The sequence below is a fragment of the Cupressus sempervirens genome, chromosome 7 (genome assembly GCF_028749045.1).
Source record: "Cupressus sempervirens isolate cs-2001-9-10 chromosome 7, ASM2874904v1, whole genome shotgun sequence".
NCBI lineage: Eukaryota > Viridiplantae > Streptophyta > Pinopsida > Cupressales > Cupressaceae > Cupressus > Cupressus sempervirens.
The window spans coordinates 813942900-813963709 of NC_143124.1; the positions used below are offsets into that span (position 1 = coordinate 813942900).

Here is a 20810-nt window from a genome sequence, read left to right on the forward strand (position 1 = left end):
ACATATATTTCAAAATATCTTATGGTGACATGTTAATTCTTGTTCTCTATGTTGATGACTTATTAATAATAGGTGAAGATTATCTAATTGAAAAATGCAAACAAGATCTTGTGGCTGAATTTGAAATGAAGGCTCTAAGCCTACTACACTATTTTTTTGGTCTAGAAGTATGTCAAAAGAAAGATCATATTTTACTAAATATAGGGAAGTACACCCATGACATCTTGACTAGATTTGGTATGATGGATTGCAAGCCCCTAGCGACTGCTATGGAAATAAATCTAGACAAGTTAAAAGAAGCAACAAATTCAGAATCTATTGATACCACTCTCTAGAGTTAGATTATTGGATTACTTATGTATTTAGTAAACACTAAGCCTGATATCTGTTATGCTACCAATGTATTAACCCATTTCATGTGTGAACTAAAGAAGATTCATTTGATAGCTGCTAAACATATCTTGAGATATATACATGGTATTGTTGGTCTTGGTTTGAAGTACAAAAATGTTGAGATAAAACTTGAAGGATAGACTGATTCTGATTGGGCTGGTTGTTCCATAAACCGCAAGAGTACTATAGGGTGTTGCTTTAGTCTTGGGTCAACGATGATATCTTGGTTCTGTAGAAAACAACCAACAATTGCTTTAAGTTCCACCGAAGCTGAATATATGGCAGCCTCCATGGAAGCTTGCGGAGCAATATGGCTGGGAAAGTTATTATTTGGACTTTAAGAAAGAAACTAAGTCACAGTGATTTGTTGTGATAACCAAAACTGCATCAAACTTTCTGCTAATCCTATCTTTTAAAATCGATCAAAGTGTATCGAGACTCCATATCATTACATAAGAGACATGGTTGATAGAAATGTTATCAAACTGATTTATATCAGCATTGATGAGCAAAATGCAGACATCTTCACCAAGCCTCTTGCAAAGTTAAAAATAGAGTATGTCAGAGGTAAACTTGGCATGGCAAGTTTGTAAATACATTTTTAATTTAATATGTTCATAAAAAAATTGAAAATTGAATTTTTGCATGTGAGTTATGAAAGGTGACAATCTTTCATGTGTTTGAGGTCACTATTGTAAGGTGACGACCTTATCAATAGTTTGACCTATCTCCTAGATACACTACATCAACTTGTAGCACCAAAATGTGTTGGATGTCTAGGAGCAAGTTTTATTATGGTTCCTTGGGCCGGACTTTGCCGGACACCATGATAACCAACTCATCATGGTTCTTTGGGCTGGATTTTGCCGGACACCATGATAATCAAATTTTTATGGTTCTTTGGGCCGGATCTTGCCTGACACCATAATATAGTTACAAATCATAGATCACACTTAAGGTGGTGTTTTAAAGTTTATGGAAATTGCTTCAATTCCCTCCTTGCTAAAGAGGAAGTGTTGAGGAAGTTAGCCTCATAGTAAATTGAAGCAAATTCTATATATATATATATATATAAAATATATGGTAATATATATGTTGATGAAAATCTAATATATGAAAGTCTGATCTAATATATATATATATATATATATATATATATGTCATTATGATCAACTTATATATTTACATATATTATATATTAAAATACATTATTGAAATCATAATATGTATCAGTTGTTTTAAAGACTGAATGCCGGTCAAGAATGTCGATCGGAGTATTGACTATCGGGTATAATACATTGAAACGACGGTGACTTGGAACATGAGCACGTAGGGTCATGCCCCTTCGTGGGCATGTTACAATGTATTATATATATGCCCTCTTGAGACTGCAGATAAACATCAATCACAGCTTTAATGTAAATCTCAGTTCAAAACAAATACAGTCTGCTATATATCACAAGTTTGATCTGCCATATGCTTTCAGTATAGTCTGATATAGATCTGCACTTATCAAAGACAAAGTTATTATTCATCAGCACAATTGATTTATAAAAGAAAATCAATCAAACTTATATCAGAATTCAGAAAGAGAATTGTATACTGCTCCTATCATTATAGTATTCTGCCAATACAATTTAGTTTAGTCTCCACCAACAACAATGTATATATATTTAACATAATTGACAATCAAATATATTTAGTATTTAAAAAAAGTGAACTCTAGGTTGCTGCAAGCATGTCTATCCCTAAACAAGCTTGGAAACCAATTTAGGTAAATGTATAACAATGGTATATACATCATGTTGACATTTATTAAAGTCTAGATAAACCTGATCTTTTATTTTACAAGGTACACCAAACTAGATTTCAAGCTTGAAAGCTTGAAATCAGCTCAATTAATAACACCACATCTTGCCTTATGGGTTAGGCTCTCTTGATAGGTGAAGCTCCTCTCTCTTTTGACGTAGAGGCCAATTGCTAATTGATTGGGGGGTCCTTCATAATCTTAGCAGTATTCTTCAATTTCTTTGAATACAGTATTACTACTAACTTCTCACAGAATTCGTTAAATGGGGGGCCCTTCATAATCTTAGCAGTACTGTTCAATTTCTTTGAATACAGTATCACAATTAACTTCTCGTACAATATGTTAAATACAATATTTCAGAAAAACAGGCTGCAGGTCTCTGCAATTGTAAGTATATGTCTAAGGTTATCATAATAAGTTAATACCCCATTTTGGATAAATAGTTATGCATATTATTAATACTTTCATGGGTTTTCCAGTGTGTAATTGCTCTGCTACAACTAACTTCTCATACAATATATGTTAAATGCAATATTTCAGAGAAACAGTCTTCAGGTGTCTGCAATTGTAAGTATATGTCAGGTTTTCCAGTATTGTTCAATTTCTTTGAATACAGTATCACAACTAACTTCTCATACAGTATGTTAAATGCAATATTTCAGAAAAACAGACTGCAGGTCTCTGCAATTGTAAGTATATGTCTAAGGTTATCAAAAAAAGTTAATACCCCATTTTAGATAAATAGTTATGCATGTTATTAATATTTTCATGGGTTTTCCAGTGTGTAATTGCTCTGTTGCAATATTACCCTTTGCTTTTTTTTCACATAGGACAATTGTATGTCTAGATTGAAAAAGCAATGTTGCTCAATAAGTCAACTCTTTTTATAATTATAAAAGTTGCAGCCTTTGACTATAGTATTGAAGTTTCGAGTGGAGTTTTTAGCTCACAGAAGCTGCATCTTTGTTGACTAACAACTTTTCTTCAGGTGGTAGAGTACTTCATCAAAGATGGGAAAGTCAAAGAAGACACCCAAATTTGCGAGGATGAAAAAAATAATCAGCCATAAAGCAATCCGCAAGTAATACTTTTAATCCATTTTAATTTATTATAATGCCACCAGTTCATTTTTTTTGGTTTGGAAATATTTGAATATTTAGAATTTTATTTGAAATTGTTTCATTAGTATTTAATAAGAGTTTTGTGAAATAACTAATAGGCAAATATAGAGTTTTTAGTGGTTTAGCTAAGCATATAAATGCAGGGATTATTTTCTTCTTATAAGCTCTTATATTTTCTGTTATTGGTTGACAGTTACAAAGAAGAGGTTCTTAATCCAAACAAGAAGAATACAGATAAGGAGAAGCTTCCTAGAAATGTGTAAGAATTCTTATTCTTGTCAAGTCAATTGCATGTTGAGTCACCTTTTCTAACACTGTTGAACATTATCAAAAGTGTAGGCAATAAATGTAATGATAGTTTATATTATTATAATCCTAATCCTAAATCCTGAACCCGGAGTTTGATCCTAAACCTTAATCTTAATCCTAAACCCTAAACCCTAATCCTAACAATAATACTAAACATGATGTATACCCTAACCTCAACCATAATCCTAACTATAATCCTAAGCTTAAACCATAAACCCTACTCTTAACCCTAATTCTAAATCTAAATCCTAATCTAACCATAATTTTGACCATTATGTAAACTCTAACCCTAATAATCCTAATCTATACCCTAACCTTAGCCATAATCCTAACTATAATCTTGAGCTTAAACCATAAACCCTACTCTTAACCCTAATTCTAACCCTAAATCCTAATCTAACCATAATTTTGACCATTATGTAGACTCTAACCCTAATAATAGCCTTAATCAAAACCATAAATCTATCAAAGGGCCCTTGGACTACGGGTGAAGTTGAAAAGCTCACAAAGAGCCCACCAAGGATCAAGTCTTGTTGAGTGCAAGGCCCTAGACATCTAAAAGTAATGAGGTTGGGATCGTGCCCCGGGCGAATTTGGCGGAATGGATACCCCTCAATCCTTGGTTCTTAACCAAAGAGGCTAGGCGAAAAAGCTAACGGACAAAAAAAAACCCATAAATTTAATCATAATATTAAATCATGTAAACCCTAACCCTAACAATAATCCTAATTCTAATCCTAAACCCTAAACCATGTTCCTGTTGATGTTAGTTTTGTACCACTACATAACATATAGCAATTGAATACTCGATATGGAATATCAAACACTCAACCCTCTCTTGAAAAGTAAATACTCATGAAGAACATGAGAAAACTCCAAGTTTCCTTACGTTTGTGGATACTACCTCAGTTATATTAATGTGATTTGTTGGTTAATCACGTAGGTAGGCTTACGTTATTCATTCGAAGATAACTTGGTGGTACTTCACTTTGCTTGACTTGTTCTTTTTCTCCTTGATCACTTTCACTTTCAACTACTCCTACCACTAATTGCTTACTGCTCTACTACTACTCCTATGAATAAATTAGCAAATGGATGGGGATCCAACCAAATGAAAGCTTGTTAGCGACGCTACCTCTATTGATGCAATGATTCTAAGGAAAAAAGACTAAATTACCACGCAAGGCTTCCTAACAAGCTGCTAGGATGCTAGTGGGCCTAGTTTATGGATCCCTTTTAAACATCCACTAACATCACCATACAACTATCCATCTATTCTTACTCTTATTAACATGATATGAAATCTTACTCTAATTTGAGAGATGAGAAGAAACATGCAAATACACCAAAATGATCATGTATATCCACCATGCAAGCCACAACAATGAATAAAGAACAATTTTGACAATATTTTGGCAACAATTCTCCAACGTAACTCTCTTTTACAAATGAGAACAAAATGGCCTTATGTAGATTCTCAAAATTACGAGTGGCCAAGAGAGGCAAAATCAAGGGACAAGATTAAATCTTACAAACCCTAATTAGGGTTTCCATCATTCGACCAATTACATGAGGGCACCAACTTTGTGGGCCAATGAGAAAATTACAATAATTTGTCAGCCAATGAGAACATAGGACACTTGGCATGATTTGATTGCATGCACAGGAAATTGCCACCTCATCAACCTTATCTTATAAATTTATTTAATCTTTGAGATGAGGTGAAGCCTTGGATGCTTGAGCTCGTCCTTAGAAACTTTCTCATCACCACTTGAACTTGCTTGTACCTGATGTCTTAACCTTGAAAGGGTGAGGTCTCCATGCACTTGGGGTAATCTTGCCTTGGCCTCGGTGGCTTGCCCAGACGTGAACCTCCTTGCAATTTGAGAGTCTCGCTTTCCTCCATTATCCTTGCCTTCCATAACCTCCCTGGTCTTTTCTAACCTTCCTATTCGAATTTGGTTTGCATGAATAGCCAAGCCTTGTCTAGCCTCAAATATTTTCAAATCACTTCCTCCAAGTTTGCTCTTCCTTGAAATTCACTCTTCCTTGAGATTCACTTTTCAATTTTCACTGCTTCTAAATCAAATAAAAGAGGTAGGACCCCATATAGAATTGCTTTTGATTATGCACTGTTCTAAGTTGCAACTCTAAATTTTCACTTATAATTTTAGCCCAATCAAATTTTCTCTTTCCATTTTCAATTTTATCAATAAAATAATACATCTAGTTCTCGAATTGCATACCTTGAGCCATGCCCATGATCCGGCTGAGAAGCACAATAAGGTCGCTATACTCCGACTTGAAATTTGATCGGGTGAGCTTTGATGGCCTAGTAACTCCCTTCTTGCCTTTGTGTAACCAATTTTGCCTTAGATGAATGAAGTAGGCATCCTGATTATTCTGAAAGAACTTGGTTGTTTGATCCATCATTACCACTTTCATGCTTTTATGCTGGGGAATATTGAATACTGTGCAGATTGTTGGTGTCACTTACTTGCCTCACTTTCGTGAAGAAGGTGGTCTTTAGCATCATGTCTTCCTTGTTGTTTTTGGTATTCATTCCCTTTGGGTTCTTGCTTGTACTAATATCCACCATCCTAAACACTTATTTCCGCCCCTTTGTTCTAAATGATATGGACTACACTTATCATTCTCCAAACTTCTTTCTATAGATGGAATCTAGCTTATTTCTCCCTTTCCAAATCCTATCTCTATACTTATCAATTTCCAAACTTCAATCCTAGGGGTTGGACTACCACTTATTTTTGCCTCTTCGTTACCTTAGGATGGACTACACTTATTTCTTCCAACTTCAATCCTAGGGTGGTCTAGCTTATTTCTGCCTCTCCAAGTGTTCTATCATGAAATCTACACTTATATCTCCCAACTTCAACCTGCAATGGAAATGATAAAGTGGTGGATGAATAGTGCAAGAAGAAGATAAGGGGAACGAATCAAGCAAGAACAAGGAATAAAATCCGACTTTAAAATCAGTCTTCACCTCGAAAGATGAACCAAAATCTTACATTAAATCTGCATTCTACCAACAATCGAGCCTCTTCAAGTTCATATCTGATCTTAGAAAATTTAGTCCTCTTTGCAAATAATGAATCTCTAGCAAAAATCATGTCTTCTTTGTCTTTTTTGGTATTCGTTCCCTTTGGGTTCTTGCTTGTACTAACATCCACCTTCCTAAACACTTATTTTTGCTCCTTCGTTTTAAATGATATGGACTACACTTATCAATCTCCAAACTTCTTTCTATAGATGGAATCTAGCTTATTTTTGCCTCTCCAAATCCTATCTTTATACTTATCAATCTCCAAACTTCAATCCTAGGGGTGGGACTACCACTTATTTCTACCTCTTTGTTACTTTAGGATGGACTACACTTATATCTTCCAACTTCAATCCTAGGGTGGTCTATGTTATTTTTGCCTCTCCAGGTGTCCTATCATGAAATGTACACTTATATCTCCGAACTTCAGTCTATCAATGGAGATGATGAAGTGGGGGATGAATAATGCAAGAAGAAGATAAGGGAAACAAACCAAGCAAGAACAAGGAATAAAATTTGCCTTAAAACCAATCTTCACCTCGAAAAATGAATGATAATCTTATCTTAAATTTGCCTTCTACCAACAATTGCACCTCTTCAAGTTTAGATCTGATCTCAAAAAATTTAGTCCTCGCAAATAATGAATCTCTAGTGAAAATCAGAATTCACTAACCTTGTCTCTCTCGAAAGTTCTCCAATATGCAAAATCAGATTTATGCAAATTCTGCCCCCTTGTGAAATTCGCCCAGCTCTACAAAAATCAGACTTTTCAAGACAACCTTGCTGCCCTTTAACCAATTTTAGACCTTCAAAATCGCCCAGCTATGGCAGAACAATATTGCCTTAGGAAGAAATTGCAATCCCCCCAAGCAAAAATCGCCAACCTCCAAGATTCTGCCCTTAAAATTGCACCTTTACTGCAAATTCGGGTCTGCACTTTAAAACTCTGCCATACTGCAAATGTTGGCCAAATAGGGCAGAAAATTGCCCCCTAAAAAATCAGAATTGCTGCCTCCAAAATTCGCCCAGCTAGGGCAGAAAATTGCTGCCAAAAAATCGGAAAATCAGACCTCACAATCAACCATGCTCCCCTCCCAAACAAATTCGCTACTCCACAGAATGGAAGAAGTTGGAATGAGAAATGAAGAGGAGGAGCCTCTTCTTATACCAAACTTTTGCCTCCTTGAATAGGGCCTACCTGCATTGGAGGGAAATAAAATTAAATAAGGGGTTTAAATTAGCCAAATCATAAATTACCACAAACCCTAAAATTAATTTAAAAAAAGAAAGTCATGTGGACCCAATAATTTACCTTGAATTTCACACCTCTTAGGCCTTAAAATACATTGAATTTAACACACAAAGGCGGTCAAATTAAATTTCCAAATTACAAACACTCAAACCAAAAATATGATTTTAATTTCAATTTCACTTCCTTTTAAAATTTCAAAATCCCCCTCTAGGCAATTTAATATCAACTTAATCAAATTTTGCACTTCAATCCAATTTCAATTTTTGCTATACAATTTCAATTTGCAATCAAAATAAATCCTTATTTGGCAATTCAACTTCATTCAAAATTCAATTCCACCATAAAAAAATTCTTTTCACCATCAAATTTTTTTTTAAAGATTTCCAAAACAACTAAGTCCACAAATTCATTTTGAAAATGCTCAAGCTTATACAATTATATCAAATTTTCAAAAATCCATGATGTCCAAAATTTGCAAATTTATCTTGCCAGATATTATTTTAACTATCAAAAAAATGTTGTTGTTGAATTTTGTTTGGCCTAAGGACAAAATTACATGTTCCGGAAAATCAAGTTTAGCACCAGGTGAAAATAAACCGAATCCCTCGTAGAGACCAAGACGTCCAAGGTGTAAAATTACCAAATTCAAAGCCTCTGGACAACTCCGAAAATTCACTAAGGCAAAAAAAGACTTACAACACCCGCGAAAATTGCCAAGGCCTGCCCAAAAAAAGGGGGGGTCCCCAAAGTTTTGGTTTTTGGGTGATGGTGTGAAAACCTCACAACACTAGCCCTAACCATAATACTATCCATGACGTTAACTCTTATCCTAACTGTAACCCTATCCCCCATTATAACCCTATATAATAATGAAAACCCTAATTGTAATCCATAACCCTAACTATATTCCTACTCTTAATTCTAACCCTAACCTAAATTGTAACCTTTATCGAAACCCTAACCATAATATTGACTATGGTGTAAAGCTTAACCTAATCTATACTCCTAATCCTAACTCCTAACCGTAAATTCAATCTTGATAAAATCTAAAGCTCATTATATTCATTATATAATATAGTTATAAATTAAAGTTTATTTGATGTCTTCCATGTTACATTGTGACTGCAACTAGCACATATATATATATATATATATATATATATATTCTTGAAGTGTCTATAGTAGCTTACAAATTGATGAAAGTTGGTGCCTTGAGAAGTATATCTCTTGGTGTATTTTATGTAGTTACTGTTATAATATTATTACTTAAATCAATAGAGGTTGAACAGTCATCTTGAAGATGAATTGAATAGTCATTTGCTATTGATAAATATGTATTCCGTAAGATCATTTGAATTAATGATTTAAGTTTCACTTTTCCATTTTTTAATTCATTCATGATCCAATTCTTGACATTGGTATTAGAACTAGAACAAATTTTCAGTTGCAGTCAATTTATTTTTGGCACTTTTTCACTCCCCCAATTCTTGCTGTCAGGAATTCTTATTCTGGCATTCATTTTAGTGATCATTCCTTACATTTTTCCTTGTATGCTTTCCTCATCTTTATTAATGTGTAAGGGAATGAATAAAGGTAGTAGTAATCTTCAGTTAAGAAATCAAAAGATTGAATATGAACTCAAGCAGTGTTGATGGTCAATAAGAGAGCTGACTGAAATATTCCTTGATAAGAGTAATCAGAAAAATATTCAAGCGAAGTGATCAGATCCCTGTAGATGCATTGTTTTTTTTTCCAAATTATTTTTTGTATTTCAATTTTTTGTCTTCAAAACCATGGAAGCTGCATTGTTGTCTTTGAAAAAATGTTGTGTTACTTGGGGATGTGTCCCCGGCCTAAAAACCCCTATTCCCATACCAAAAACCTTTTAGGGACTTGGGGACGGCTAGGGGACGTCCTCACCCCGTCTTCCTTTTAGGGACTTGGGGACTTTGGGAATTTTTTTTGGGGACGTTCCTATGTCTCGGGGACGTCTTGGAAGTCCCCAGGACGGATGGGCGTCCCCAATTTTATAGACAACATCAGCTTTTATAAAATATTTTTCTTTTATAAAACATTTTCTTTTTTAATTTTAAAGTGGGCCCCTCCTAAGTTCACTCTAATGTGCTTATTACAGTTTGGTAGTTAATTCTTGCTATTTGAGGCCCTATGATTATTATTTGACAAGATTACGTTAAGAATCATGGAATTAATATTGTTGTTAGTCACGCTACGTGCTCAAAATTATATAGCAGATTGTTTGCAAGGTGCAAGGTGCTGGGAAAGTCTGGAAAGTGCATCATAGACTTGGAACATGCATTTTTATGCCATTTTTTGGCAATATATCAATGCTTGGTTGGTCTTTGGGTTGATTTGGGTCCTTTGTGGAAGATATGATGAATTTTGGAAGTTGCATCAAGATATCGTCTTAGTGTAACAAACTTATATCATGGTCAAAATTGTATATAGGACTTTTATTCTATTACTATCAGTCCACTTACAATGAACTAGAAGTAGTTTCAGAATTAAATGATAGTAGTGTGTTTCAAATTGGAAGGTGGGTTATTGTTTTTGTTGCTATATTGAAAATGAATTATAAATTATGTTCTTGGGTATATTTCAAAATTTTATGTTATTATTTAAATATTACATGCACATTGACAATAATGTTGGAAATATAAGAGGAGTAACTAAGAGGGGAGGGGTGAATCAATTACCACAAAAACAATTCCAAATTCCTTAGATGTCAATAAAAACTCCCTTTTAACTCACAACTCAGTTAGAACTAGACATTCACTATAACTCGGTTAACAAAGCAATCTTAAGATAATAATGTGTATTAACCTTTAGTAACTTAGTTGCAGAAAGATAAAGCAATAAACAAATAAGATGAACACATGAGACACCAAGATTTAACGTGGAACCTCAATTTGAGAAAACCACCAATGCAACTAGTTACAGCTTTTCACTCTTCTGAAGCGAGCCCTGTTAGGAGCCAACCCTGTTAAAGGTTACAAACACTGTTAGGTGTGACCGTGTTAAAGTATTTGAATCAACCCTGTTAGGAGTGGCCTTGTTAGAGGTCTTAAGACACTTCAATCTAGAAATGCCACCTAGTTAGAGGATTTACAAAATGACTGTTAAGTCAACTTTGTTAAGAGATTTCTTCACTGCTACAATTGTAGAGTATAACAATGATTGACCTGATTTATGAAGCAACTGGATTGCAGATTCAAAACATTGTTTTAATTTATCCTCTGGATCCTTCTTGATCAAAATATTCTTTGCAACTCCTTGGATATTCTGCCCTTAACCAGATATCCTTCTTAATTCGCATGTTATCTTCTTTATTACTATTCTATTTCATCCCACAACTTGATCTTTCATAATATGAAATACAATGTCAAGTCAGCTTGAATATCCTTACAGATAAACAATTAACATCCATTAAGTCGGTTTGCATAAACAAAATAAATAAAGAAAATTATTTTGATGCAGGTCAGTTTGAACTGAAACTGAGTCACTCGGTTACCACTGAGTTCCTTGGTAACCCACCTAACTCGGTTTAAACTGAATTTCTAACTTGGTTACAATTGAACTCCTTTGGTGACCGACCTAGCTTGGCTTCAACTATATCACTGAACTTGTCTTCTACTAGGCTTATACAAGAGTCTTCTGAGCTCGGTTGCAATTGGTAGTGCTCGGTTAGAGTATAACATTTGTGTAACATCAATGACAATATACAATTGAATAATTGTTATCAACAAATAAGTCCAAATTATGAATGCATTATAACATTTTGAGCATTGAGTTCTATTATTGAGATATTGTATGCCAAGGTTCTATGATGTTTAAATGGCATGGTTTATCCATGTCTTCATATGAATGTAATGTATATATGCAAATTTCCTTATATTTATGTAGCTGTCCCCAAAATTGGCAAAATTTTTTGCCATCCCAATAACTTGTCTCATCATCCCTTATTGTCCCCGTCTCGGAAACTCAGTTTAACATAGGAAAAATGGAAGTTGAATAATCATCACACATTCAATATCGTGTATAGTTGGTACAATTTTAATTGAAGCCATATGATAAGAGCCTTTGTTGGTAGAGATATATTTTGCCACTTTCAAGGATGTATCTTGCCATGGGAAGTACCTAAGAATTGATGGATTCATATGATTTTATACAATTAAAGTTGAATTTTTATAATCCTGGACTGGAGAATGGTGATGTTTTGAGTTTGGCTTTTAAGATCTGGGGAATCAAACATAATACTAATGTTATTGGTGGAATTTTTTATGTATAATATGACTGCCTTTAGAGAAGCTCTTTATCCTACATTTTTAATCTATTTGAAGTCATTGCAAGCAAGTGTACAATTGAAGCACCCATTTTTGATTGGTTGGCTGAAACATTAGCTGAATGAGAAAAAGGCTTTAGAAAAACCTGATAATGTGGGGAAAAACGTTTTCTATGTGGATGGTTTACATATTGCCTAGGTCATTAATCACAATAAACACCAAAAGATGCAGATCAAAGAATGAATATAGGACAAGGGTGAAATGATAGACTAAATATATTTTGCAAAATATGTGGTAGAAAGGGAGCTGTGAGGTTCATGGGAAAAGTTTGAGGCACATCAAAACAAAAGATTGCTTGCAAAGAAAAAGTGAGTGTTCATTCAGACCTGACTCAATTTGCTAGCTATCACCTTGTCCCCCTAATTGTAAGATGGTTCAAATTCAATTTAGTTTTTTAGTTTGCTAGCTTGACAAGTTGATAATTGTGCCTCGATGGAATAAATTTGATATGATGCTTGGGTTCTTGATATTAGTGCTACAACAAACTTAAAAAATCTGTTTGAAGAGTTTGAAAGCAGTTGTGGATCAGCATTTTTGGCAGCTAAATGTTCACCTTGAAGGAAGAGAAACAATTTGATTGAAGCTACCGGGTCTTATAAATTTTAGACATTGATAATGTATTATAACTTCTTCAACTAAACAAATCTTGTTTGCTTTAGTGGTTATTCAACAATAGAGTCACTTCATTGCAAGACAATGGAGACATACTAATTAGAAGGAAAAGTTGATTTTTCATTCATTGTGATTGATTTTGTTTAAGGAAAACTGCTAAAGACTCAAGATAGGCCTTCAGTTTCAAGAAAGTTCAGTCATCTTGTTGAAGAATACATGCTGGCTCGTCTTTTATTATTTGCATGATTTGGGCATGTAAATTACAATAGCAAACAACACAATAGAATGATTTTGTAGGTTTTCCAACTTTGCCGAAGGTCCAAAACAATTGAAAAATCAAATTGGAGAGCTAAAGAGAAATTGTAGTTCATTCACTCTAATTTTTATGGTCCAACACCGACTTCTTGTCTTGTTGAAAATAATTTCTTCATAGTGTTCATTCATAACTAAAGCTAAATGACCTAGGCATTGTTTTTGGCAGCACAACTAGAAGCTTTGAAAGTTTTCAAGTGGTTTTTACAGTGGATGAAAGTGATGGACAATATTATATTGGTACACTGAGGGTTGGTAATGGTGGTGAATTCACTTTAGATGTGTTTGAAGACTATCTTAAGAAAAAAGGGATCAAGCAATCTCCTCATAGTCCAATTCATTTCTCAACAAAATGAAGTAATTGAGAGGATGATTAAACTTGTGATGAAATGGTTTGAGACATAGATGTGAGTATCGCCGATTAATCGGCTATACGAGATAAAATCGCGATTTTTTGTGGCCGGCGATTTAGTCGCCCCAAAAATTGCGATTTTTTTTTGCAGATTTTTTCCAAAAAATCGCAGATTAATCGCCTAAAAAATCGCCTAAAAATCGCGATTTGTTGCAAAAAAATCACCCGTGCCCAGCAGTCACATAAAGTGATGAAAAAACACATTTTTTTCATTCTGTTTTTACATTGCTTAGGGCATTTTGGAGAGGAGAGGATAGAGGAGGAGTTCTTGGCAAGAAACAAGTGGAATCGAGTGCATTTGGAGGCCTTTTGATTCGATTTCTTCATTACTAGGTAAGTGATTTGAATCTTTGTTTTTTATTTTTGCAAGAGATTGTATTTTTTTTTTCTTGCATGTAAATGGATAAAAATACATTCCTAATTAGTTAGGAATGCATTTGATGAATGTAAGCAAGATTAAATGCATTCATTTGCATTTTTTTCCATTCTAGATCGAATTTATGTTAGAAGTTTGCACTTTTTTGAAAAATTTGAAACCCTAGCAGCTAGTTTGTTTGAATGTTGTTTGGATTTCAATTTATTGGCACTGTTATTGGAATGTTGCTTGAATTCTTTGTTTAATTGTTAACTTTGATCTTGTTATAATTTATTTATAGTTTTTTAAAAAAAAATTGTATGTGTAGGTAGCCGCAGCAGTCTTAAATGGCAAACAAATGGCCATTGACTCCATGCCCCTCAGGCTACATTGGCACCAGGCCAAAGAATGCGAGAGATCAGGCATGGAAATATGCCTATGAAGCACCCGATAAACCAACCAAAGTGATTTGCATTTGATGTGAAAAAGTAATATCCGGGGGCATTTACCAGTTCAAATATCACATCGTAGGGATCTCAAAACATGATACGAATCCTTGTGAGAGTACAACAAAAGAAATAAAAAGGTTTGCAAATGCCTTGCTCGCAGCTGGAGAGCAAAAAGAATTGCAAAGAGAGCGGAATAAATTGCATGTCTGGGCAGCCATAGTAGAGACCCAGGGCAGTTTCGTTGATGTTCAAGAGGAGGAGGCAGCCATTGAGAGCATGGCCGACTCTTATCGTGGGCTGCGTGTTCGCAAACAGGGTGGTTTTTCTTTCATGAGTTTCACTCCCACTCCCACTCCTACACCTCCTAGCACTTCCGCATCATCAGGATCAGTAGGTGCTTCTGGGATAGGGAGCTATTTTGTGCCGAGGCACACACCTGGTGCACAACCTTCATTAGAGGCCACTAGATGGAATAAGTAGGCCCATGACCAGTTGGACAATGCACTAGTTGATTCTTGGGTTTTCAACAACCTTCCTATTAGTGTTGTTGACAGTCCCTATTGGGAGGCTTTAGCCACAGGGTTGACAGTTGCAGGAAAGGGGTAGAAGTCCCCTTCTCGTTTTGTGTTGGGTGGCAGGTAAGCGAATAATTTTATTACACTCGATTTCCTTTTAATTTTTAACTTTTTACTTAGTTCTAAATTTTAATTAATTTATCTAGAAATTCTAATGTTGATTACTAAAGTCTAAATCAATTTTAAATTACTAAGAATCTAAGACAACTAAATTTTGTTTTTGTAGGCTTATTGGAAATGTTGTTGAGAGGGCCAAAGCATTTGTTGAGGAATAGAAACAAGAATGGACAAAATTTGGTTGCACCATTCTTTCTGACGGGTGGACGGATGGGAAGAGCAGGACCATAATTAATTTTTTGGCCTGTTGTAATGATAATGTGGTGTTCCTAAAATCAATCGATGCCTCCAACAAGGTAAAAAATGCTCAGACATTGGCATTGATGTTGGAGAACATGGTCTTAGAGATTGGCATTGAAAATGTGGTGCAAATCATCACAGACAATGCTGCTGCATATGTATCAGCAGGTAAACCGTAATTTTATGTTGCATGTGCATTGTGAATTTCACAAGAAGAATTTTTAATAGTTTGATATTTTTGAAAAGTTGGAAACTAATTAGTATTTTCTTTTACAATTGGCAGGAAAACTCCTATAGCAGAGGCACCCCACTCTCTCTTGGACCCCGTGTGCAGCACATGTCCTTGACCTTCTTTTGGAGGACATGGGCAAACTTGAGTGGGTCACTCCAATTGTGGAGGATGCAAGGCGGGTGACAAAATACATATACAATCACCCATGGGTCCTTAGCCTGATGAGAGAGCACACTGATGGCAAAGAAATTGTCAGGCCTGCCGCCACAAGGTTTGCAACGATTTTTTTGACATTGCAAAGCATTCTTGATAATTTGGCTTCTTTGAAGCAAATGTTTGTTTCCAAAAAATGGCTTGCTTCCACATTTTCAAAGAAGAGTGAAGGAGAGAATGTTGTGCGGATTGTGTTTGATAAATATTTTGAAGATAAGGCTGATGAAATAGTAAAGGTAACTACAAAACTTTAAGTTTTAGTTTACACTTACAAGTTTATAACATACTAAGTTTGTAACTCAAGTAAATAATAATTTTGTAACTTGTCAACTAATTTCAAATTTATATTGCAGATGTTTGAGCCTTTAGTCAGAGTTCTGCATTTGGTTGATGGAGACCAAACGCCAATGGGTGAACTATATGAGGCCATGGACAAGGCCAAAGAATCTGTCAAAAATTACTACAAGGGGGAAAGCATCAAATATGAACCCATTTGGCAGATCATTGATAGAAGGTGGAATAATTAGCTCCACCAACCCATTCACGCAGCAAGATATTTCCTCAACCCACGTTTTAGGTATACCGTAAGCTCATTCTTACTCAAATTTAAGTTAACGAAGACTTGAGTTCATTTTGCTTTTGTAGGGTGTTGGGTGTGTACTAAAATTGCAAGACTTATTTGTTTTTGGTTTTTGGTTTTAGGGCTGATGGTACATATGCAGATCCTGATGGAGACGTCATCAGAGGCCTAAGTGAGTGCGTCGAAAAGATGGTAACCAGCGAGGAACCAAGAGATAAAATCATCGCTGAGCAGGAGATCTTCACTTCAGCAGGGGGCAAGGTGTTCTCCACTTCTCTCTGCAAGAGAGCAAGGCTTACACAAACCCTAGGTAATACATTTGCAAACTTCTGAATCTCAAATGCTAAATTAACATTTATGTTTCACTTTTTGTTGTCTATTAGTATTTTCTAACTTGTACAATTTTTGTGATGAAGTGGCTTGGTGGACCACTTGGGGTGCAAGCACTCCAAATCTTGCAAAATTTGCTCTCAGAATCCTATCACAGCCTTGCAGCGCATCACATTGTGAGCGCAACTGGAGTTTGTTTGAGGCCATCCACACAAAAAAGAGAAACAGGTTGTCCCAAAAGAGGATGAATGACATTGTCTATGTGCAATATAATCTTAAATTGCGCATGAAAAAGGCACAACAAGATCCTCCTAGGCCAATCGATTTGGATGAGATAGATCCTTATTATGATTGGACGGCGCAGGAGCAGGCTCCCTTATTTACACAGGAGGACATCTCCAATTTGGAGAGGGAGGCCGCGGAGGAGGCTGTCGAGGAGGAAGGGGGTGGAACTGGATATGACATCGATTTGGATGACATCGAGGAGGGCGATGATGAGGATGATGACATTGAGCTTACTGCAGAGGACCTTGACATCTTGCGCGCAGCGAATGTGGAGCTACCGACATCTAGTTCTATAGCTACACCATCTCCTGCATTGGTACAGACACAGACACTGGCACAAACCCTACGGGGTTCTAGTTCTAGAGCTTTACCCTCTCCCGCACTCGCTAGTAAAGCGACTGGGAAGAGGAAGATGTAGTCCTATATTTGACATTTGTACTTATTTGTAGTCGTGTTGATGTGCTTATTTGAACTCTTTACACTTGACACTTTATTTATGAGAATACTTCTCATGTGTTGTGAACTTGTTAGTTGTTAGTAATTTACAACTTTGTCACTACTTGTTAGTAATTTACCGATTAATAACTCTTTTTGCATTGATATATATCTAAACATGATTGTTTCTTATGTATTGTTAGTAATTAAGTCATTAGATGCAAAAAAACATTGAATTCTGTAAAAAAATCGCATTTTTTTATTAAAATTTAGTGGTTTTTTAGTTCCCGATTTTTTCTCAATTTTTCCCGATTAAACTTTTTCAGGCGTAGGCGATTAATCTCCTCAGGCGATTTTTACATCAATGGTTTGAGCAATGCTATATTTCACAAGATAAGAATTGCCTTTCTATGTAGCGGCAATTCAAACAACAATCTACCTTGTAGCAAATAACCTTAAACTCTTCAAGATTCCATATGAAATTTGGTGTTATCATCTTCCATCAATGCGACATCTGTGGATTTTTAAATTTGCACGCTATTCGTTGATTCCTAAGGCAATAAGGAACAAGGTGGATCTCCAAGTGTCACAAATTCTTTCTTTTGGGGTATTTAATAGATTTCTTTCAAGGAATGTGGTATTTTGTGAAACCATAATAGATTTAACTAATATTGAGTGACAATTTAGCCCACTTGATAAATTTCCAAAAAATATATCAACTCATCATTGAGGTTATATGTTGGATTTTGAAAGGTTCAGTCCATCACCAAAGTGATAATTAGATGTTGACAATAGCTTCAAGCATTGCACAAGGATAAAATTATTGCTTAGGTGATACCTTTTACTGATGATTTTATTTTAGCTCTCGCACCAAGTGACACCTCATTTTGTTTCATCTATTCACCTAATGTTTTTTTCTCTATTTTTGTGGGTCTATAAATATCTTGTGCTGTTTGTAAAAAATGGCTTTAGAAATATTGCGCATCTATAAAAAACAAGGTTAAAAATGATTGCAAGATGTTTGCAAAACCATAGATTTTAATGTGGTTCTCAAAATTGTGACATCTGCATATACTATTTAGGGTTTGAATAGGCATAAAAAATTGCAGTCTATACCACTAGTTAGATTCAATACGGATCTCCAGAAAGAAGCTTGGAATTTTGGATATGTACGTAGTTAAGAATAAGTGTTTTAAATCAATAAGTTATGAACATAAATAGTGATTATTGTCAAAAAATAAAAATTAATAGTCATATTGGTTAATGAATTTTTGAATTAATAGATTATATACCATTAACTTTCATTTTAATTATATTTATATATATATATTTTGGATTAATGTCTGGTAAACTTTTTAACATTACTAGTGATGCTGGCATGGCATGTTCTATTACTCCTTATGGAACATTTTGATTTAGAGCTATGAATCGGTGATGCCACAAACAAGGGATCTCATCCCATCACTTGTTCAAACCTGCGAGCATAATGGCCCAATGAAGGCACAAGGCTTGTGAGAGCGCATTGGCCCCAACAAGATTTTGAACTCTGACCCTTGATTGCCGCTTAACCAACAAAGTGTGTAAATCGTGACACTACATGTCTGAAGCCTACTATTATATTATAATATTATATATAAATTTTGTTGATATTTCACAAGGCTCACAAATGTTATTATTTATAAAAAAATGTATATTTTCTAGTGTTCTTGATTTTATGTTGGAAATATGTACACTGATTTTTAAATGTTTTCGTCTCAACAAACCTAAAACTAACCTAGCTGCCAAATTTTTTTTGTCCAAATTTGCAAATTGAATTGGTGAACTTGAACTACAACCAATACCAGGATTGGTAAGTAGGAAAAACAAATTTGCCAAAAGGATTTGGAATGACTTGCATCGGAGACCTTCATTACTATTTGGGTTTAGAAGTACTTAAAAATCCAAGTATTTCATCTTTTAACAAAAATGCATCAGTGAAATTTTGATCAAATTTGGTATTTAGGCCAGACAACAAGACCATAATGGGAAGTCTGTTCTGCACAACAATTGACAAATCCATTCAACTCTTTAGTTATTGGGGTCTCTCTAGATTCATGCAACAACCTAAAGAAAATCATTGTGTAGTAACAAAGTGAGTTTTTTGATATCTCAATGGAACTCAAAAACAAATTAGTTGGATGTTCAGATTTAGGCTATGTAAGCTACTTGGAAGAAGGAAACTCTAGCTAAGGTTTCAATACATATAGGATTGATAGTCATTTCTCAGAAGTCAAAAAAGAATTCAGCAATTATTCTCTTATCAGGAACTAGATTATATGGTAGCTTCAAAGGCATGAAGATAATTGGCTCAGAAGGATTCTTGAAGATTTGTAAGAGAGACAAGTTTCTTGCACATCTCTCATTGTGGATAGATTTTGCAATCAAATAGCATGTAATCCAATAATTCACAATTGACCAGAACCCATCAACACAAAAGTTCATTTGTTTTAGAATCACGTAAACAAAATTGGCAACATATAGCAGAATTATTGGCCAACTATAGAACAACCAGCTAAACTCTTGACCAAAGTGCTTGGAAGAGAAAATCAACAAATTGAAAAATTCAAGGACATGCTTGGTCTCATAACCATACCTACAGATTTGGGATGAAATACTATTCTACCCTTTTTTTGATTTGTAACACGGGAATTTTTACCTTGGCACAAGCTAGGAGAAGCCACAAATGACGTACCTCATTCTTGGCAGGAACACATTGCATTAATGTGAATAGTCCAGAACCCATGAGCACAAAGTTAATGGCATGAAGGCAACAATTTTAACTAAAAGGGTCAAACTTGAGAGGACAATGCTTGCAATCACAATGGTCTAATGGTATTTGAACTTTGGTGGCTACAACGACAATGCCATGATTTGACCATCACACTATGCCATGAGTGGGTGTATTCCATATAATTTGAATTGTAGCCATTAAATGCAATAAAAACATTGTATATGATTATTATATTTAATAAATACAGTACTAGTTGAACAATCATTGTGAAGCTGAATTGAACTATCATTTCACGTGGATAAATGTTTCCTTTGTAACATCATTTGAGATTTTAATGAAAATTGGTTTCACTCCTCTGTTTTCAAAATTATTCTGTAGTGTAATTCTTGGTTTGACTCCTTTTATGTTCCTAATGTACAGTGTTTAAAGTTTGATTCGACACAAAATTTGTCTCTTCTATCTTTTTTGAACTTCAAGACAATAATTTTTTGTGTATTGAAGATTTTGTAGATGCCAGTATAGCAAAATTGTGGATATTTATTAAACATGATCAATAGCATGGCCATGTTTGCTGCTGTTATGGTTA

General features: G+C 34.8%; 2 protein-coding genes across 4 annotated transcripts in view; both read left to right on the forward strand.

The window, feature by feature from the left end:
- Positions 1-20810, forward strand: part of LOC149549884 (PIN domain-like family protein) — a 72334-nt gene that overhangs the window by 15476 nt on the left and 36048 nt on the right. For 2 of the 3 annotated variants that reach the window (XM_089793102.1, XM_089793103.1), the window contains exons 3-4: positions 3192-3284; positions 3518-3583. In XM_089793102.1, the coding sequence (XP_089649228.1) occupies positions 3214-3284; positions 3518-3583 (137 nt within the window). In that variant the 5' untranslated portion in view covers positions 3192-3213. Of the gene's footprint in view, positions 1-3180; positions 3285-3517; positions 3584-20810 lie in introns of all 3 variants that reach the window. The other variant, XM_089793104.1, reaches the window with a different exon arrangement.
- LOC149549885 (uncharacterized) lies at positions 15849-17619 on the forward strand. Its single transcript, XM_089793679.1, has 5 exons — positions 15849-15882; positions 16038-16060; positions 16178-16273; positions 16498-16714; positions 16821-17619. Exons 1-5 carry the CDS (start codon positions 15849-15851, stop codon positions 17435-17437), a joined length of 987 nt encoding a protein of 328 aa, XP_089649805.1. The 3' UTR covers positions 17438-17619.